At 44.9% G+C, this 20,875-nt stretch overlaps 2 protein-coding genes across 35 annotated transcripts in view; both read left to right on the top strand.

Moving 5' to 3' along the window:
• The window catches only part of CYP27C1 (cytochrome P450 family 27 subfamily C member 1), a 233,436-nt gene that overhangs the window by 38,618 nt on the left and 173,943 nt on the right, over positions 1-20,875 (top strand). The window lies entirely within an intron of this gene.
• Positions 872-20,875, top strand: part of BIN1 (bridging integrator 1) — a 110,080-nt gene continuing 90,076 nt past the window's right edge. For 31 of the 34 annotated variants that reach the window (XM_083585157.1, XM_083585155.1, XM_083585146.1 and 28 more), the window contains exon 1: positions 915-1,198. In XM_083585157.1, the coding sequence (XP_083441283.1) occupies positions 1,118-1,198 (81 nt within the window). In that variant the 5' untranslated portion in view covers positions 915-1,117. Of the gene's footprint in view, positions 1,199-20,875 lie in introns of all 34 variants that reach the window. The other 3 variants (XM_083585154.1, XM_083585156.1, XM_083585145.1) reach the window with 2 other exon arrangements.

Raw genomic sequence — 20,875 nt, 5'->3', positions numbered from 1 at the left:
CATTTTAATGTGTATTTGTGATTTTTGAACTATGATCATAATGACGTTTTGTGTGTTGCATTTATCTGGTTGACCACTGTGAGAACAGGATACTGGGTCACTGGTCTGAATCCAGAAGCTTGGAAGTTACGTTGCCTACATCTCAGATGTGTGAGAGATGCCTGTGGTTATTCAGGAATGAATGGAAGTTACTTTGTACATTATCAGAGGTTCTCTGTTCAGTGACCTTGGCGCCAAACACAGATGCCAATTCTTGTCAAATAAACCTTAAGTAAAAAACCTTCCCCAGTTGTCTCTGCCATCTCTCCTTAACCATGGTTGTCTTTCCCACTATGTTAGGATTTTAATATCCTTAGAGCAAAGAGCCATTTGCCTTTTCCCTACCTTGCAGGCAAAGTATTATGTGATTGCATCACCATCATCCAACATTCATGTATTATTATTAAGATTATCTCCAGATTCCTTTTAGAAGTCTGCCAAGCGGCAGGTGCATTTAATTTCAACCAGATAAATGCACATTGCTCTAGGGGAAGAGGAGAATAATAAAAACTCAGGATATTTGATAAAGTTCAAAGATGATGAGGGCCACTGCGATTTCATCGTAAAACTGCAGCGCCCAGAGGAATCAATGACTTGACACTCATCGTGCGTTTCTATCTTTGAACACAACAAAAATTTAAAAGTTGCCGAAAAAGGTGGTCGGATGCACAGCTGAAACCATGTGACTTAACCCTCATCCTTGCAGAAAGCAAGTGGGGCAATAATCATTGTACATCTATTTATTTTTCAAATCACGATGCCCATAGGCTTCTCCTCCATGCTTAGCCTACGTTTATTGGCTCCTTAGCTTAAGTTCATTGCTTCTTCGTTTGCTCTCGCTAGGCTCCCGTCCTCGTCCTGCTCCCGAGCAGGGCGCGCTGTCCCTTTAAGAGGCCGCCGCGCCTGGGCTGCACTGTCTCTTTAAAAGGCTGTATCCTGCGGGTCTCCGGCTCTTGAAGAGGGCTATGGCCATTGTTTCGCTCCTGCTCTTTCCCCTCTTCCTCCGGGTCTGATCAATTTAACCACCACCACCGCACAGCTTTAAGACATCTACATATATTTTAAAAAGGACAGCAAGATGGCTGAGATGGGCAAGGGAGTCACCGCAGGGAAAATCGCCAGCAATATGCAGAAGAAGCTCACCCGGGCCCAGGAGAAGGTATGGGGAGAGCGCGGGGCGGAAAAGGCAAGGGGCTGGGCCGGCGGGCCGGGCGTCGCGGTTCCCCGGGGCGCTGATGGGGCTTCATGGGTGCGGGGAGAGGGAAAAGGGTCGCCAGTACAAGGAGCAGGATGGGCGGGTGCGCCTTGGCGAGAGTGGCGCAATGCAATTCAGTCGGGCGTCCTTCTCTCCCCTGCTCTCCTGGAAGTGCCGTCCCTGCGGAGGATCCCTGGTGCGCCTTGACAGCTCGGCCACGTCTCCTCCTTGCCCGTCACCCCCGCGCTACTTTTTTGGGATGCCCACGCTGCGAGACCCCCCGGGGTGGGCTTGGGAAGGAGAGGAGCGCGTGGAGCAGGGCAATGCAATCTTCGCTCCTGCCTCGTAGGCTGCTTCGGAAGTGGAAGTCCGGCTGCCTTCAACACGAGGGCTTCAAATCACAGCCTCAGAAGCGCAGCATGGGGCCTGGGATAGCAGACAACTCCTACGAGCCGAGGACCCTTCTGCCCCTCCTAAAATATTTGAGGGGACTGCCCCCCAAGTTGATGGCCATTGCCATTCAAATGGTGTGCGTGTGCCGTGTCTTGTAATCGATTATGTGGGGCGCTGCTTACCTCCCCCCCCCGAATATTTTATTCAAGTTGGCACCCCTGGCCTGGGTCGTGGGAAGAGGGGTGGAGAGAGAGAGATCGGCAAAGGGTGTAGGATGGTGGCTCGGCTTATTTTGGAGACTCTGCCCAGTTGGTGAAGCCGAGGGAAGGTTATTAGGGGCAAAGGCATTATGGCGTATGGGATGGAAGGGAAACTCGACCTCTCCATGGGATGATGTCCCTCTGTTCTCTCCCAACCCCGTAATCTCTCCTATATTGGCGTGTTTGTAAGGTGTCCCTCAGCCTCGATCAGCTTCCCTTCCAGCGCTGCAAGCGGGACAGGTCTGCTATAGGGCGAAAGCGACGCGCGATGTGCGTGCGGACACACCGCAGCTATTTTTATCGGCGAAGGTCAGCGAAGGAAAGCACGAGAAAACCCACCGCCACTACCGGGGGTTTGGCCCGAAGCCCGGACGAGATGGCGAGGCCTTGGGATGGGATTCTGGGCGGACGGATCGACTGGCTCTCGATAGGGAAGGGCGCGCTTTGCGGTTGCCCCCTGGCGGGGGTCCATGGCGCCCACTTTACGCCTGCAATAAGATGCATTTGTGTTGGGAGAGGCTTCGCGTCCCAAAGACCGCACAGGGTTAAAACCCACCTCGAATAGGGAAAGGAAATGGGGGGGGGGGGTGTCCCGGGGAGTTGGAAATCCGCTCTGCAACGTCAGAGGAGATGTGGACGAGATTCCTCCCTTTACGCACGCGTGAGATGTCCGCCTCCCCCCCCCCCCGCCTCCTCCAGGTTAAGATGCTTCTGTTGCAGCTCCTTCACCTGCAAAGGGAAAGGACAGCAGTGGGCCGTTTCCTCTTCTGCCTGCCTAACAGAACACGGAGAGCTCAGCCCGGATTCCCCAGCCCCCCCCCTCTCTGTGCTTGGAGATCTCCCTGCTGTCCCCGTGGGCAGCTCTCGCAGTCTCTCCATCTCCCTCTCTCTTGAGCGCATGCGGGGGAAGAGCAAGGCAGGCGGGCGCTGTGGCTGGCCTTGGATCTGGCTGGCTCTTCTCCCCTAATCCACTCCTGTCTCTCTATCCCCCGCCCCCGCCGCTTTGCTGTGGCCACTTTTCCCGATTGACAGGCGCGCATAGGTCAGACTGCTGCGAGAGCGGGCTTGTGTCGAAAGCGGCTTTCTGGAGTGGCTCGGCGGGAGATTAGGGCTGCCTGCCTGCAGTTCCATCAGAGAGAGAGACACAGAGGGCTCTGCGTGGGTCAGGTGCCATCAGAGGCGGCTAGGATTGGGGGAGATGAAAGCCACTGCCTCTGCCCCCCCCCTCGCTCTGGTCGTGTGGAAGAGACCGCAGGCGTGCTGCATAAGGCGTGGAGAGGCGGAGGAAGTGCTGCTGCGCGCCACGCTTCTTCACCGGATTACTCGCTGGGTTTGGAGACACAGATTGGTTTACGCTTGCCTTCTTGCTCAGGGTCTGACTGGCCTGCTGCCAGACTGCCTTCCCCACAGCAACAGCAACCCCCGAAGCTCATTATTGTTATTGCTTTTCTGTGGGGTTGCTGCTTCGCACCTGTGGGCCAATTCCAACATAGTATCATAGATCTGTAGAGCTGGAAGGGACCCTGAGATCTGTTCCGACCCCCAGCAATGCAGGAATCTTTTGCCCAGCGATCCTGAGATTAAGCGTTTCAGGCTCTACCCACTGAGCTATCCGAGCAAGCCCATGGAAAGCATGATTTCCAAAGTGATCCCTTGTACCTGCCGGATGGCATTTTTTCACCATAGTAGCCTCATTCCACACACTTTAGGATTAAGTCGCTGGAGGATGAAGTAAGCATCTAGAACAATTTCTCTTACGATTGTGCTTTCTGCCTGACCACTGGGACAATGTTTCTCTCTCTTTGCCCCCAGCATTTTGTTGCTTGCCAGCCTTCTAAGCCTGGTCTGCTTTGGGGCCTCCTGTGCCTTCACCATCACATCAAGCACCAGTTACCTTTTCAGTACCTGACTGTGCAGGGATTCTCCATGTGCCCCTGGGGGTGGTCCAGTGTTGAAAGTGTCCTGTTTCTTAGAGGAACTCCAGGTTAGGGTGGTTAAAGGAGCCAGTCCTGGCAGAAAGGCAGGAGGGAAGCTCTCTAGGGATAGGCCAATTGCTTGCTGAGTTTCCACTCCAGGTTCCATCTCTCTTCCAGTCACTAACTCTGCCCTGATTGGGATCAGGACTTCATTTTCTAGAAGAGGACCAGAGGGGAAGGAAGCACATACTCAAAACCTAGAGAGGGGGCCTCCATCAGCTGGTGCTTGACTTTTGACCCCTGTGGTTGCAAGACCTCCAGCAATCTTGTCACCTTCCTTTGGAGGTGTCTTGCACACCTGCCCCTCTGCAAGGGGGCTTGGCCCAATGTGTGAGAATCCAGGCGTAGGAGGAGAGGTTCTATTTCAGCCTCGCCTAGCTGATGATGGTTGGGGTAAAGTTTCTAAATGAGGTAGGTCTATTTACAGCAGAGCCCTTTTGCCTGTGTGGCAAGTTGCTATGCAGCGCAAAGTGTCACCTTACGCTCAGAAAGGAAGACATGGCTGCTGCACTGCTCCAGAGCAGTTTGGAGCAAATAGTTCTTGATTTGCCTTGGAGCAATTTTATCTGGATCAAGCAAGGAAATAGCATTCTGTCTTATTTTACTTGTCCCCTTTCTCCAGTTCAAATACACAATTCCCTTTCTTTCTTAGGTACAATTATCACCACAGTTTAAGTCCATAGCCTGCATAGCCTGAAGAAGAGCTTTTCTAAAATCTTCATTCAAGCAAGCTGCTATTTATTTTTTTTATTGTTCTGGCTTTTGTAGTTGTAACACATTACATAGTGTCACACTTAAGTGAATTCTTCCTGTGAGTGGCTTATTTCAAGGGTAACATAATTTACAGTTTAACACACAAAATGTAACTTTGTTGTTGTTAGAAACACAACTTTGACTTCTGAAATGGAGAATATGTAGCATTTTCTGTTACAGTATCATATCAAAGCCAAAATATCTTTTAAAAATTCAAATTACCAGAAGTTTCTCTTTCTTAACAAAATTACTAGTATTAGACACAAATTGGAAAGAGAAGCTATCTTTTTTTATTTACTTTAAAAAAATAATATTTGGATAGGGAGAAGGAACTTCACCCTGTGCTTTGCAGCAAGGCTGGATTCTCCATATCTCCCAAATGATGCCCCATATTTTAGAAGTATGTAGCCTGTGGTCTCAATTAGCCTGCCACAAATAAAGAAATCGTGCATGCATCCTGTTAGCCTTTCAGAACCAATATTAGTATGACTGAAGGGGATGGATTCAAAAAAAGAAAACTTTACCAGGAAAATGACATGGAGATGGAAACAGAGGCATACCTACCTAAACTCCCTTGACAAGGAGCTGTATTGGCACCCCATTATCAGTGCCCCTCTGTCCTTTGTGCCAGCTGACTGGGGAGGAGCCTCCACAGGGCTTCTGCAACAGCCCATGCCAGTCACCGGATTTGTCTGCCCAGAGGAGACTGAGTGCCTCACCCGGCCACCCAAAGCAGCAGAGGAATGGCCCAGGGAGTGTATGGATGGGCTGGTGGGCTTCTAGCCACCCTGAGGCAGAGTGGAGAGGCATGATTTTTGTGCCCCCCTGGGCCTGCCCCCTTGGTGGGTACCAACCTGACCAACCCCTGGGTGGAAAAGATGGGAGGAGCAGGCACTGCTTCATTTTGTAACTAGAACACAAAGAAGGAGCAACTTGCCCTGCCTTGCAACTTGTCTTCTTCCTATTGACTAGACAGCTGCTTCACTGGAATCTGTGGCTGATACAGTCAGGTGGCCATGTGACAAACCCGACAATAGTTTTCCTAAGGCTGACGTTAGCAGGGAGCAAATCCTCCCAGCCAAGTGCCAAATATGGGAGTCCATAGTGCTGTTTATGGTTAAAAAGCAGTGTGGGTGGGTTTGTGCTTAATTCATCATTTAAAAATCAATCTTAACTTGCTGTCCCTACTTATTCAGTGGTGAGGATGCAAGGACATGCACATACTACTGAATGAACATGACCCTTACCAGGTAACTGCAGTACCGAGGTGGGGGTGGGGATCCCTGGAAGCTGTGAACTCTGGTACTGGAAACAGGATTTTGGGATTTAGCCTTCATATACTGTGGCAACAGTGCTTTTGGAGTGGATGCCCTGTATGGACTTTCCCAAACAAAGTCATGGACTTATTTCTGGTGCTCTCTCTATCACTCTCTCTTTAATGGCTAGAGATATGAAACAAATAACTTTGTTGTGTGTTTTGGGAATAAGACAATAAAGCCTCTGGGTGCAGGCTCAGGGTAACTGTGAGTAAAGATTTCTGACAGGTGGTAGGGTGGTTTTTTCCCCATTATTAAAGTGATCTGTGTAACATATGTTAGATGTCTCTGCTATATTTATCCTGTAGACAGGTGTCCACTATCAGTAATTCACAGATGGTTAGTCAAGAACCTTGTGGGAACCCAAGGCTGCCTGCAATGGATGCCTGCATTTTGCAGGCAATGTGACACAAGGGAAATGTGAATTATGGGAAACACAATCGTGAAAAAAGTATGCATGGCACAAAATGGAAATCTTCTGCTGTTGGTGTCAGTGCATCCGGGAAAACTACTCTGGAGGAACTGCCAGAATAGTGCCAGAAGTGTTGCTGTGGGAGGATAAATTTGTTAAGATCACTTCTCCCCTTCCTGCAGTGGGCTCCTCTCTTGGATCTCAGTCCACTCCCTGAAAGGCAATGCTGGATCCCACCCCATGGGTATCATTGATCTCCTTGACAAAAGCAGACTTGAAATCTGTGTCAATTTAGTTGCAGAGCAATCTTGCAGATATTGTTACACACCAAGATGATTACACTGAGCCAGATCATTAGGAACTTTCCTGGGTTTGAACCTGGAGTCTTTCCTAGTCCTACTGAGAAATATCAACGATTGACCCTGGAACCTTTTGCATGCAGGACATCCTCCAGTGCACTATGGTCTTTCTCCCAGTGAGAAGATTCCTCATTCCTCAGTCAGAAGATCATTAATAGAAGATAAGCATCACTGGGAAATGCACCACCACGATCAGTCTTCACTGATCTGTGTACATCTGTGGGGGGAATGCATCTGTTCTCCTGTAGGGGAGAATTGGGATCCATGATGTGGGCTGTCTCCGCCCCTCTCACCACTGGCAGAAAGTTAAGATTTTGAGGAATACATTGGGGGCAAGACACCCCCCCAACTCCATTTCTATTTCCTGCCTTCATCATTGGTAAGAGGTTTCTCGCCTGCTCTAGGCATGGTAAAAGAAAAAGGCGGAAATGCCATATTGGAAGGGATTCCCCCTTCTGTTCTCTTGCTTTGTCTTTGCTTCCTAGATCCTCTTTCAGCTCCCTTCTGCTTTCCGTACAAGGTTTTCGTTCTCTCTCTCTCTCTCTCTCCCTCCTCTCAGATCTATTTTTCTTTCTAGACCCTTTCCCTCGCCTGGGCCTACAGCCCTTTGGAAGTCTTGGACTTCTGTGCTTGGGAGGGAAGCCTAGGAAAAGGCTGAAACATGGCAGAATGGACCCACTTTTCAGGAGGAGAGCCTTTTCTGGGAGATGGAGCTTTCTGCTAACTCGTCAGAGGGATCTGTGTGCGGAACCAGTGTTCTGCCCAGACACTGAGATTCTGCACCAAGGGCCTTTTGGCGGTTCCCTCACTGCGAGAAGTGAGGTTACAGGAAACCAGGCCTTCTCGGTAGTGGCACCTGCCCTGTGGAACGCCCTCCCACCAGATGTCAAAGAAATAAACAACTATTGGACTTTTAGAAGACATCTGAAGGCAGCCCTGTTTAGGGAAGCTTTTAATACTGGATGAATCATTGTATTTTAATATTCTGCTGGAAGCCACCCAGAATGGCTGGGGAAACCCAGCCAGATGGGCGGGGTATAAATATTATTATTATTATTATTATTATTATTATTATTATTATTACCCAAGCCACCTGTGCAAGGGGGCCTGGAATTTCCTTGAATTTAGCAGCAGCCCAGGCAGAGGAGGTTTTGGGGGACCCGCAGAGGCCTGATCCAGCAACTCCAGTACACCTGGAGCTTTTGGTAAGCTGGGGGAGGGGGACCGCCCATGCCTACGCCTCCCTCTGGGATGCCTCCAGTTACTCCTGAGAGGATTGCCTGACTAGGACAGGCTTTGGGCTTCCTCACTTGCCACAACTGATTTGTGCCTCAGTGCCACAGAGCTCTTTCTCCCCTGCCCACTGACTAAACATGTGGCACGTTTAGAAAACTTGCTCATTGCCAGTGTTCACCCAGTTATCTGAAAATCCACAGATCTTTAGGTCTTTAAAACTGTTTAGCACTTCCCAGTGAACTTCTAGATTCACTATGACTTGTCTATGATTCATTCCACAAACATTATAAATAATGAGACAGTGAGTTTAATGCATGTTTGTTCAGGGTGACTATTTGTATCCTGAAATAAACCCTTAGTAAATCCCTGGCCTGCTTTCCTTGTTTTAATACGCTAGATTGCTAGGGTATTACATTGTGTCCTTCTTGTAATGTTCTAGAATGCTAGAGTATTACATTCCAGATGTAAAGTTCTAGAATGCTACTGCATCAGACTTGGATTGCAAAATGTCATAATTTCCACCCAAAGCCCTGATAATAATGCCATACAGGCCTGGCCCAAGTTATTTTGATACCTGGGATAGAACATCCCACAAGTGCCGCCTCTCCTCCCTGCCAGTAAAAATAGAATAATAAAAAATAAATGGCATTTTGCTGTCCTTTCAGGACACCCAAAATCAGCTGCCCGATTTTGGAGTAGGCTTTACTCTGTCTAATGGTAGGGTTGGCTCTGCCGATGTGTTCTCATTAGCTGCTTTTCTGTTGCTGTTTCTCCCATGGCTTCTTACCAGCGCAAGTGACAGCTGCAGAGTCCCGACTTGTGAGCAGGATGGTCTTTCTTCACAGACAACTGTGCAATTGTTGAAAGAGGACATGGTGTCAGGGGCAGGGCTCAAAGCGTATGCTTGCTGCGCACGTTGCCACCGAAATAAAAAAAATGATTGTGTGGCTCACGTAAAATAATTGTATAAAATATTCATTGAAAAGTAGACTTTGAAAAAGGAAGACAAGACAAAATAAAAATGCCAAACTATACATGAAATTGACAGATTTTAAAATCAGCTTGCAAGTCATGCCCAGATTGTGCCTGTTCGGAACTGTTCGTTGTGGAAGGAGTTGGGTGAGAGTGACTAGATCTGTACCTTTCTCCATAAAGGTCAAGGTAAAGGGACCCCTGACCATTAGGTCCAGTCGTGGCAGACTCTGGGGTTGCGGCGCTCATCTCACTTTACTGGCTGAGGGAGCTGGCATACAGCTTCCGGGTCATGTGGCCAGCATGACTAAGCGGTACCTATTTATCTACTTGCACTTTGATGTGCTTTTGAACTGCTAGGTTGGCAGGAGCAGGGACCAAACAACGGGAGCTCACCCCATCATGGGGATTCGAACCACCGACCTTCTGATCAGCAAGTCCTAGGCTCTGTGGTTTAACCCACAGCGCCACCCCCATCCACCTTTCTCCATAAATCTAAATAAAACCTGCTAAATCAATTTTGTGTAAACCCCACACCAAATCCTGAGCCCGTATGAGGAAATCTTGGAGAGGAAGTAGTGAAAAACATGGAGCAGATGAAGAGTGGGGGGAAGGGGGTTCCATACCCAGCCTCTGCAGAAAAATAGGGGCTCAGAACATCCCCTCTCCCGGCCACTAATAAAAGTTCAGAAGCCACTGCAGGTGAGAGATGCATCTGTGTGGTACTCTCATGCCACTAGAGAGCATCCCTGTCTGTAGCAGAGAAAGTGCACACACATTGCTCCCTGGAGCATAGAAGGAATTGTGAAGAGAGTGAGACTGGACCTGGCCCAATTTCATTGAAGAAAGGCTCATGGAGGGCATCCTCTGTCCTGGGTTCCCACTTCTATTATTTATTTCATTTATGTATGAAAATGCGTGTGTACATGCAATGTGTTCATAAAGACATTCAGCTTTTCTTGACACAGTTTCTAAAATAATATAGCATGCATATAGCCCTGCTTAGGTATAGACCTTGGTACCAGCATAGATCATTTACAAACAAAACTGCATCACCTGGTTGGCACTAGAAGTAATACGTGGATCCTTTGGCTCTTTTTATTTGATTTTTTTTACCAAACATTTTATGGGGTTTTCAATCATGCTGCTTAACCTATGAAGGAAAATGCATAGCAAGAGATAATATGGAATGATCTGGATCAAAGTTAAGTATTTTGTAAAAAAGATTCATTCATTTCAGTAGGCAAAATGAGCAGGCATGTTGGCTTTTCCACGGAAGTCAGTGGGACTGTGGCTGGGCCATGTTCAGTGTTTTGTCGTGGTTTCTTCCAGATCCAGAAGAGAGGAAGAAATCGTAGGTTTAGGCATCATTATGGGGATGTGGGTGGCGCTGTAGGTTAAGCCACAGAGCCTGGACTTGCCGATCAGAAGGTTGGTGGTTCAAATCCCCGCGATGGGGTGAGCTCCCGTTGCTTGTCCCTGCTCCTGCCAACCTAGCAGTTCGAAAGCATGTCAAAGTGCAAGTAGATAAATATGTACCGCTCTGGCGGGAAGGTAAACGGCGTTTCCGTGTGCTGCTCTGGTTCGCCAGAAGCGGCTTAGTCATGCTGGCCACATGACCCGGAAGCTGTACGCCAGCTCCCTTGGCCAATAAAGCAAGATGACGCAACCCCAGAGTCGGTCACGACTGAACCTAATGGTCAGGGGTCCCTTTACCTTTGTGTGTTTTCAAGCTCTGAGTATGTTTGTTCATGCTAGTGTGTGGGGGCAGTCACAACCAGTATTCTGGAAGCAACAGCATCCCCTCTGCCTGCACAAAGTAAAACTTAATGTTAAGTAAGTGAGGATCATGTGGACAAGTTCCAGTTGAGGGAATAAGACCAAGCTCAACAAACTTTTGAGATACCTTAGCTATCTCCTCTTTTATTTGTTTATGATTTCATTTTTCTCAACTTAACAACAACAGATTTTTGATCCCCCCCCATTGTGTCCTTTGTACTTATAATGGATTACAATTTGGCAACTGTTTCACTTAGGCAATGAACCAGGGGTTGTTTACAATGATCTTGCCACAGACATGTGCTTTCCCCGCCCTCTAATGTTTGTGCTTCTGACCTCACGGTCCTCATATTTGCCATAGCTTCTGCAATTTCCCCTCTATTGTGGGGTGTCTTTGCAAACAATCTTGTATCAGATCCATGAAACATTTCATAGAGTTCATTGGACAAACTTATAATGGAGAGGCCTGGATTTTAGATCTCATTTTATGATGAGGAATAGAAGCAGAAAAGTGTTACCTGCATCTGTCTGTGGGATTATGGGAAGATGGGCAGTGAATTAATTTTTACACCATCAATGAGGTGCAAATTGCCAAATTAGGTAACAAATACTCCTAAAGAATGTGAACTCTGCCTTTGATTGAGACTTAGGGCTCCCCCAAATGATCTGTTTATTCAGCATTCATCCTGATTTGCTTGCTTAAAGCTTACATAGTATTTAGACTATATCCTGTTTTATTGAGCGGTCTGATTTGTTTACAGGGCAAATATGTGATGATGAGCCTTCATCTGGATTTGCTTATGGAGGTCTTCTTCTTCTTCTTCTTCTTCTTCTTCTTCTTCTTCTTCTTCTTCTTCTTCTTCTTCTTCTTCTTCTATATTATTAATTTACATTCATCCATCCCCACCCCCCATTTTTCAATTTATTTCCCTCATCACTTTCCAAATTGTTGTGCTAAGGTGACAGAGTGCTTAATGTTTAATGGCACAAATGCAAAGTTGTGCTATGTGCTTGAATTTCTCCTGCAAAAGTGTTACAGAGGAACCTTTTGTGGCCAGTCTACTGATAAGAGATTTTGGAAGTAATGCCTGGATCAGGCTTGTTGCTGTTCTAGCTAATTATATTTTATACTTCTATTGTCTTAATGATTCTATATGTGAACTACTTTGTGTGTGTGTGTGTGTGTGTGCGCGCGTGTGCCCCAAAAGCTGAAGATTGATTATTAATGTCTGAGTCTGAATTATGTTTTATTTTGTGTAGATTAAGGGATATATATGTTTGTATTTTATTATATATGGCTTTAAATTTTCGTGTATCCTATTCTGCCATTGCTTTGCAATAAAGGATGGGTAAGAAATATTTTAAATAAGTAGAAAACTTTGTGGACCATAATTTTCCCCAAGTCGAATATAAGTTTCAAAGGAGGTGTTGAAGGAAGACAACCAACTTTGGATGTTCCTTTTGTTGCTCAGCATAATGCATTTTGAAAAGTTCAGAGATGTGTGAGGGCAGAGTAGAAGCCACTTCTCTGCTACAAGATGCCCCTCTGCACCACAAAATCAAGAATTGAATTGTCAGCTTTGGATTGTGATTTGTCATCCACATGAAGTAGGTATGCTAAAATATCCTGCGCTTATATCAGTGGAGCAGAGGAAACTGAAGACTAGGGGCTGCTTATTATGCATTTAACACAGTGAAGCGAGAAGAAAACTTATTCACATGGCAAGAAATACTTAATCTTTGTTTTAATCTGCAGAAAAAGGAGCTTTGCTTAGGGAGCAGCCAATTGTTTGTGCCGGCTTTTATCTGTTTGGCTCCCACTGCGTTACACACAAAAGCCAGAAGCAGAGTTTGTTGGAAAAAATGAATTGGCATGACCATAATAGGGGAACAATATGTGAATTTTGTGTGTGTATATGCCAGTGACTTCTTGACATACAGTTAGGGAGAGAAAAGAAAAATTCCACTTGCAGAACTAGATATATTTTGCCTATGGATTGAGTAGACTAGTAATGGCTGAGATTGCAGAGTTGCCTCTCTGGCCACCACTTCCTACCCTCCAACTGCAGACAGAATTGTTCTGAAGACCAGAGAACACTAACATTGCTGTGAGGTGCTCTGTCTGGGGCTGCTATGAGAAAGTGTTCAGAAACTTCAGTGGAAACAAGATGCTGCGGCCAAATTGCTGCCTGGAACAAGGTACAGGGAGAACAGAAACCCCTTGTTATAACAGGCTACCGGTCTGTTTCTAGGCACAATTCAAAGTGCTGGTTATGACCAACAAAGCCCTTCATGTCTTGGGTCCAGGCTATCTGAAGGATCATTTATTTCTATATGAGCCTGCCTCAGTTTTGATAACTTAAGGGGAGAACTTTCTCTCAGACCTGCCACCCTCACAGGCATGTTTGGTGAGGGCATTTTACAGGGCCTTCTCGGTGGCTGCTCCCAACTGTGGAGCTCCCTTCCATGGCCTTTCTGCTTTCCTGTTGCCAGCAAGCAAAACCATTTTTGTTTGAACTGGCTGTTCTAGCAGGGTCTTTTAATGGTGGGCATTGCATAGTTTCTTCTCTTGCATTTTTAAATGGTTTAAAGTTGTTTTGATTCAGTGTGGTTTTTAATATGGTAACAAAATTTTTTTCTTGAAAGCTGTATATATTTTTAATGCTTTTTGTGAGCTGCCTTGGAGAATAGTGAGACAAAAGTAAATTAATTTAATAAATAATACAACATAATATTTGGTGATTAACCCTAAGGTAAGAAAGTGAGTATGTAAAAATGCCACTTGCATTTTTCTCACAATCCTGAGGTCTTTGCTCTCATGGTCCACAATGTTCAGTTCCCTGAAGATCTTGGGATCCCTCAGATGATATATTGTCCTGCCAACCTAGCAGTTCAAAAGCACGTCAAAGTGCAAGTAGATAAATAGGTACCGCTCTGGCGGGAAGGTAAACGGCGTTTCCGTGCGCTGCTCTGGTTCGCCAGAAGCGGCTTAGTCCTGCTGGCCACATGACCCGGAAGCTGTACGCCGGCTCCCTCGGCCAATAAAGCAAGATGAGCGTCGCAACCCCAGAGTCTGTCACGACTGGACCTAATGGTCAGGGGCCCCTTTACCTTTACCTTACCTTTCAGATCTAAGCTGAAGGATTGCTGAAATAATCTTCTATTGCTTTTGTGTATTTTAGGTGGGGTTATTGTCCATAGCTAGATAATACAAAAAGTATCCCTTTTTGTGTGTCTGTATGCCTCCTGATACATGGCACCTTCTCATGTATTCATGGGGATTAATTCCATCGTTGATTTCAGTGTTAATGCCAGAACTGTACTCTAGTTGCATCTAACTTTATGAAGGACCAAGAGTCTTTTACCAGAAATCCGTCAGGAGTGGGCAGCACAGAAGGATGGGCAGGCTTCAGTTTTGTGGGAGCTACTTTGGTTTTTATTAAAATCCTGAGTGGTACAAAAGACTCACACATATACTTAAAAATTCTGGGAGGAATTAAGCACTGCACTATTAACAATTGTTCCATCAGTGCAAACATTTCTGCTTGCTAGACTGAACATTTTCACTCCCCCCCACTGTTCTGGAGGTTCCCCTAACACAGGGGTCAGCAACCTTTTTCAGCTGTGGGCCGGTCTACCGTCCCTCAGACCATGTGGTGGGCCAGACTATATTTTGAAAAAAAAATATGAACGAATTCCTATGCTCCACAAATAACCCAGAGATGCATTTTAAATAAAAGGACACATTCTACTCATGTAAAAACATGCTGATTCCTGGACTGTCTGCCGGCCGGATTGAGAAGGTGATTGGGCCTTAGGTTGCCTACCCTGTCCTAACACCTCCAGCTAACTTGGAGGGGTGCAGAGAGGAGGGTAGAGAAGCCCACATTGCTCAAGCAGGACTTGCGTTATGTTGGTTGGGTTGGTTCCCACTAGTGATACTATTCAGTTGAATTTGCCTTCTGGACCCAGAAGTTTGTTCTGAGTACCAGAAGTGAACAGAGCTCAGTCTCTCCACTTAAAAAAGCCACTCTGGATTACTCCAAGCTTTCTGCATAACATCATCATCATCATCATCATCACGACCATCATCATCATAGCCATTTTGTTACTGCTATCGTTAGATGATTGGGGCTCAAAAATCCAGAGCTCTGCAAATCACCCAGAGATCTACCAGGAGATTCTGATTCTGCCCACTCCTGATCTAAATCAATTCAACATCTTCTAGAGTGCCCTTGTTGCACATAAGTGAATCTCAGCCTCAAAACTATGTAGCTTAGCTGTGCCTGTGGCAACAATAATCTGATTGTGGTGTCTTGTCTCTGTAATCACGGAGAGATTCAAAAGAGGACAAATAGTATGGTGGACAGAATATGTTGGTTTTGGAAGACATGGGCTCAAATAATTCTTAGCAATGTTCTCACGTAGTGGCTATGGGCAAATCACAATATCTATATAAAATAAGAAGAACGATGACCAGGCTTGTAGGGATGGTGTGAAACTGCATGCCTCACAGCTGATAAGCATGTTGCATGTAAACAGATTATATTCTAGATATGTTTCTAGTTACGACAGTGGTGTTAGTTTTGTGATTTTTTTCTTTTTAAAAGGCTTGTCTAAAAAGTGTCGGAAAGGCACTTTCAACATTTCAAAGCAGCATACTATTTTGATGTAACAATTGGGTTATTTAAGGTTACTAATATTAGCTTTTGATTTGTGAGCAACACGTTAAACACAGATGCTATCTGCAAATGTTTTGAGGCTTGAGGAAATAGCTGACTTATTAACCACAGTTAACACTTCTCAAGCATTTTTTTCATTGCCTGAAGAGTTACTGTAGAATAGCGGCAAAGTCTCTTACTCCACAGTTCCTTTGTTTTAAATAATTGTTTATTCTTTCTTAACACCACTGCCCAATGTATCATAATGGTATTAATTGTTCAGAATACTGCAGCTCCAGAATGCAGCGGAATGTTTACTCTGCCATGTCCTCTAGTAGTCCTCAGTGGGGCAGAGGACACCAGTGTTGCTTTTCTGATATGTTGTCGCTGGCATACTACTGTCCAATTTTTAAAGACGATGTTTTCAGTGTTGGTTATTGGAGCTGTTGTTGTTCAGTTTTAGCCTATTTACCTGATTCTTTAAAGTTTAATCCCTGACAGGTGCTTACAAGTACAGTAGTACCTCTGGTTACGTACTTAATTCGTTCTGGAGGTCCGTTCTTAACCTGAGGTACCACTTTAGCTAATGGGGCCTTCTGCTGCTGCCACGCCACTGGCGCACAATTCCTGTTCTCATCCTGAGGTAAAGTTCTTAACCTAAGGTACTACTTCTGGGTTAGAAGTATGTGTAACCTGAAGCGTTTGGCACCCGAGGTACCACTGTATGATTGAGCACTGGTGCACAACACACTGCGGTCTGCCATTGCACACCTTGCAACTGGTGAGATTCATTTTGAATTGCTAAGCTGAATACACTATAACAGCCTCGGTGCATTCAGATTTAGAGCAGAACTGGCCATTGCACAGAGTAATAACAAATAAGCCAAATGGAGCCTCCAGCACTGAATAACGTTGGGATGGGGAGACTGCTGAGACAGAGACCCATGAAGAGAGCACATTACAAGAATGTCCCTGTTTCAAATAAGAAAGCAATCACAGGGCTACTGGTGGTGAGGAGATGTCTCTAGGCCCTCTATCTACTTTCTCTGCATCATAAATAATTATATATACTCTATATATGTTCCCTGTTACTCACACTTTTCTAAAACAAAAGCCCCAAATGATGTAGCCTTTCCTCTTAGAGGAATAACTCCAGCCCCTTGGTGATTTTTGGTTGCTCTTTGTTGTTTCTTTTCTAGCTCTACAGTACCCATTTTGACATGAGGCCACCAGAACTGTACCTGGTATTTGAAGTGTGCTCAGATTGTAGATTTGTACAATGGCATTGTGATATGGGAAGCTAATAATCCCTAACATTGAATGACCCTTTTTAAAAAACAGCTGCTGCATGCTGGGTCAACATCTTCACTGAGATATCCACTACTCCCCAAAGTCTTCTTCCTGGTCTCTGTTTCTATCATCTTCTGCCTCATCTTTTAGTTTAATGTTGCACTTGTGTTCGCAGAACCCTAACCCTGTGCAGATAAACCAGCAATTTAAGATGACTGCTTTAGAGTGGAATGGAAGGAGAAGAGATAGTCAAGGGATGTGGAGCTTGTGCAGGCTGCACTATTTTTTGCTCACGGTGCCTCTTGCTAGGGTTACAGCTAGCTATAGATAGGGTTTAACTAAGCCATATTAAATGCCTACCCAAATACCGGAGACTTATGATGTTGTGAAGTTACAGGGCATGGAATGTGACATTGATGCAAGCTGAATTAAGTGATGCTATTCTGGCCCTATTAGTTGTGCAGTTAATATTCCAGTTTCCTGAATATCTGCAGAGCTTGCCTACAACAGCACAAAGGCCTTCTAGTCTGAGCAGGATGTAGATCGGAATAATTTTATCTTCTATATGCTGCAGGATCTTAATCAAAAATGGGGATCATCAGACCAGTCCTAGCTCTGAACTTTTTGCACTTCTAAGGCTCCATTTGACCAAGTGCAATTTAATTCTGAAGTCAATATATAACCATAGGATCAGGTTCTCAGGAGGATTATTTACTGGCCCTGGTGCTGTGCACTTAACAGCAGCCTGACACCGATAAAATGAGCAAGAGCAGCTTTTCCTGTGAAGGAAATACATGGTAAGAAAAGCCGCATTAGATAAATTTGCACATTCAAACTACTGTCAAATGCACACCAGCCAGGGCCTGATTAAAATCTTTAGAGGCCCTAGGCAGATAAAAGATTTTGGTGCTCCCCTATATATCTAAATCAAAATATAAAGAATAATAAATGGTAAAATAAAAAAAACATTTTTCAAAGTGAAACAAAACTTACAGTAAGATGGAAAATGTTTGTTTTTGTATTCTTCCCCTTTATATTTGAAAAAAATTCCTACTTTTTCTAATTGCAAAGTCTCTGATCAGCTCCTCAAAACTAATCTTACATAATTTCTGTGGTGCCCCTTTCCCCTTGATGCACGCAGCACAAGCTTATTTTGCTTAATTGTTAATCTGGCCCTGTCACCAGCAAAAAAAAAGAACAAGAAAAAAGGTTGCTTCTCTCTTCCTAGGACAATGAGTGTGAGATAAGCCTTTTTTTGCTTTGAAAAAGAAAGAAAGAAGATTGATGTGCCTAATATTTACTGCTTTTGGGTCTCATTGCAGTTTATAATGCTGAGCTTTTTTCTGGGACTGCACATCAAATGGTCTCTTATTGCTGTCTCAGACCCACATTGCAATGTTATAGTGGTACTACTTGGAAAAAGCTCACTGCCACTTACTTTGAAAAAATGGAATTTAGAATTCACTTTCCCCAGGCATTTACCTGTCACTCCTCTGGGAGATTCATAGCAGAGTAATAGGAAGGTGGGTGTTTTAATAGCTGTAAGGGAGAGCTAGTTCAGTAAGTATAACCTTTCTCACCCATGCAGGACCAGCTGTGCTGGCCAAAATTCTTTCTTCGTTTTGTATAACTGATAAAAGAACAGGAGCTTGGTTATCTTGCATAACCAAAGGCGTGCTGCCACCTGTTGCTGTTCTTCTCTGCCCCCCTCCTTTCTGAAAGCTTGCAAGGCCCTAGATCAGCTGTGCTGCTTGCTTCAGGAAGAAGGCTGGAAAGTACATGATGGTAGTTGCCTAGCAACCATTCCAGCTTTCCTCCGGAGGCTTTCAGGCCTGGTAACTGTCAATAATCTTGCATGCTGCTTCCCTCCAGCTTTCCCCCTCTTTGCTGAAACAAGGTTGCATCTAGGCATATATGAATCACTCTGCAAGTTATGTCAGTCCTGGCTATTGAAGGATGGCCAGTTGTTTGAAAGCCAGAAAACTGTTTTTCAATTACTATCATTGTACTTTTACTTTGGGGATGGAGAGGTGCTTGTGGAACTTTCTGTCACCTGGTTTAGCCAGTCAGTTGAAGCCATTTATCGGGGTGTGGCCGCTGTTGCATATTATTATTATTATTATTATTATTATTATTATTATTATTTAATTACCACCACCACCACCATCACTGTACTCAGGGTTCTGAATTCCGCACTACATACCCAAATTATTGTACTGTGCAATTAATGGCACATGGAATACTACTAGCCTTCTTGGCAAGATATCTAGAACATGGGTAGGCAAACTAAGGCCCGGGGGCTGGATCCGGCCCAATTGCCTTCTAAATCCAGCCCGCAGACGCTCCGGGAATCAGCATGTTTTTACATGAGCAGAATGTATGCTTTTATTTAAAATGCATCTCTGGGTTATTTGTGGGGCATAGGAATTCATCCCACCCCCCCAAAAATATAGTCTGGCCCCCCACAGGATCTGAGGGACAGTGGAGCAGTTCCCTGCTGAAAAAGTTTGCTGACGCCTGATCTAGAATAATAGTTAATTATGCCTCCATAGACCAGCTTTGAAGAGAAAACTGTATATTGACTGATCACATATCTTATTTTCCCCAAGTAATGTGTTACTTGCATAGCATTTTCCATATTCAAGAGGGTAATATGTGGATCGGCTGCACCCTAGCTACATATTTGGGTTTGGGTAGTTAACCAGAGGTAATTGGCCACATTTGATATTATGCTAATAATTTTCTTTTCCTTCTGAGAATCTGTATTCATGCTTAGATAACTGACTTAAGAATTTGTGCAGTGGAAAGACTTTTTCCATGTCTTTCTCATGCTTTATTTTCTGGCAATAAATACATCTACAGTTCAAAGGGTTAAGAAAAATATATATAACAACAACAAAACATCTCTACAAGCCACTATATAACATCTTTCTGAAAATAAGCAGATATCTTACATCATTCCCATCAATCTGTGTACGCTCATTTGGCTTAAGGCCCCCACTGCTTTTGATTCACAGTTGTTCTTATTGCTCTCTTTCCTGAGTTTCCATCGCTGTAGGCTGTTTAGCTGTTACGGATGCCTTGCTGTCTCAAACTACTGTAACATGATAAGCACACTTATCTTTATCTTTTCTTCAGGTTGTCTTTTCAGTTAATTTCATTTAGGCTTTTCTTTTTTTTTTTAAAGCCCCCTTACTTCCAACATACACTTCCAACATAGGGTTCTAGTACTTTCCTGTCCAAATGGGCCTTTTGCATGGTGTTGTCTTCCAATGGAATTGGGTATTTTACTGAAAAGCCAGCCTGTTCAAGGGGATAGGCAAAGGATGACTTGGTTTAGCAAGATAGGATTAAAATTCTTACTCTTACTTATCCCTACTGGGTGATCTTGGGTCACACTCCTTCTGATCTGCCTACAGGGGTTCAAGAAAATCACATGTATCCTTAAGATGTTGTTTGAATGCTGAAATGGCTTAGTGGATTGTTGGCTGTATGAATGAATGTTGGCTGTATGAATGAAAGAACTGAATTGTCAACTATGGCTAGATAAATACACCTGGTAAGATTCCCCCGCCCCCACCTTTGGACCTTGTTTAATTTAGCTATCTTAACTAATAACTGCTGACAGACATCTTCCATTAATTTGTCCACCTTTTAAAACAAAAAGCCTCTTAATGTAGTGATCAAAACTACATCTTGTGGCAGTGAGTTCCATAGGTTAATTATGTGCAAAGGGAATCTCATGTCACAGTTTAGGGGCCACAGCTGAGAATGCCCTTAGCAAAACTGTGACCTGGTTTGCACATCCATAGCCTCCAATATATCCAGGCCATAAACCAGGACATAAGTCTTCTGGAGTCATGTGACCTGGAGTCATGTGACCTGGGAGAGATCAAGCCCCCCCCCAAATGTGCTTTTTCGGGATAAATCGCAGCATCAAAAATGGCCCCACACAACAAGGATGTCCTGGTTTTCCCGGGACAGTTGAGGGGTATGTGCATAATGCTAAGACAAACCCACCAACAGGTACAAAAAGTGCTTATAAGCGAATGTTACCATTCCTCTCCTACTTTAAACTTTGGCTTAGTTCACACATCATGCCAATTACTTGGGAGCAGCAAAGCTGTCAGTTTCTTCTCTGGGAGCCCATGCACTTGCATATTTACAGTAAATCATGTTTGGTTTACTGTGATGTGTGAACCAGGCTAATACTTGAGGTGGGATTGAAATTATA

The sequence above is a fragment of the Podarcis filfolensis genome (genome assembly GCF_964270895.1).
Source record: "Podarcis filfolensis genome assembly, chromosome: 1".
Lineage (NCBI taxonomy): Eukaryota > Metazoa > Chordata > Lepidosauria > Squamata > Lacertidae > Podarcis > Podarcis filfolensis.
The sequence above is the reverse complement of the archived record's forward strand: the minus strand, read 5'-3'. Positions and strand labels throughout refer to the sequence as shown.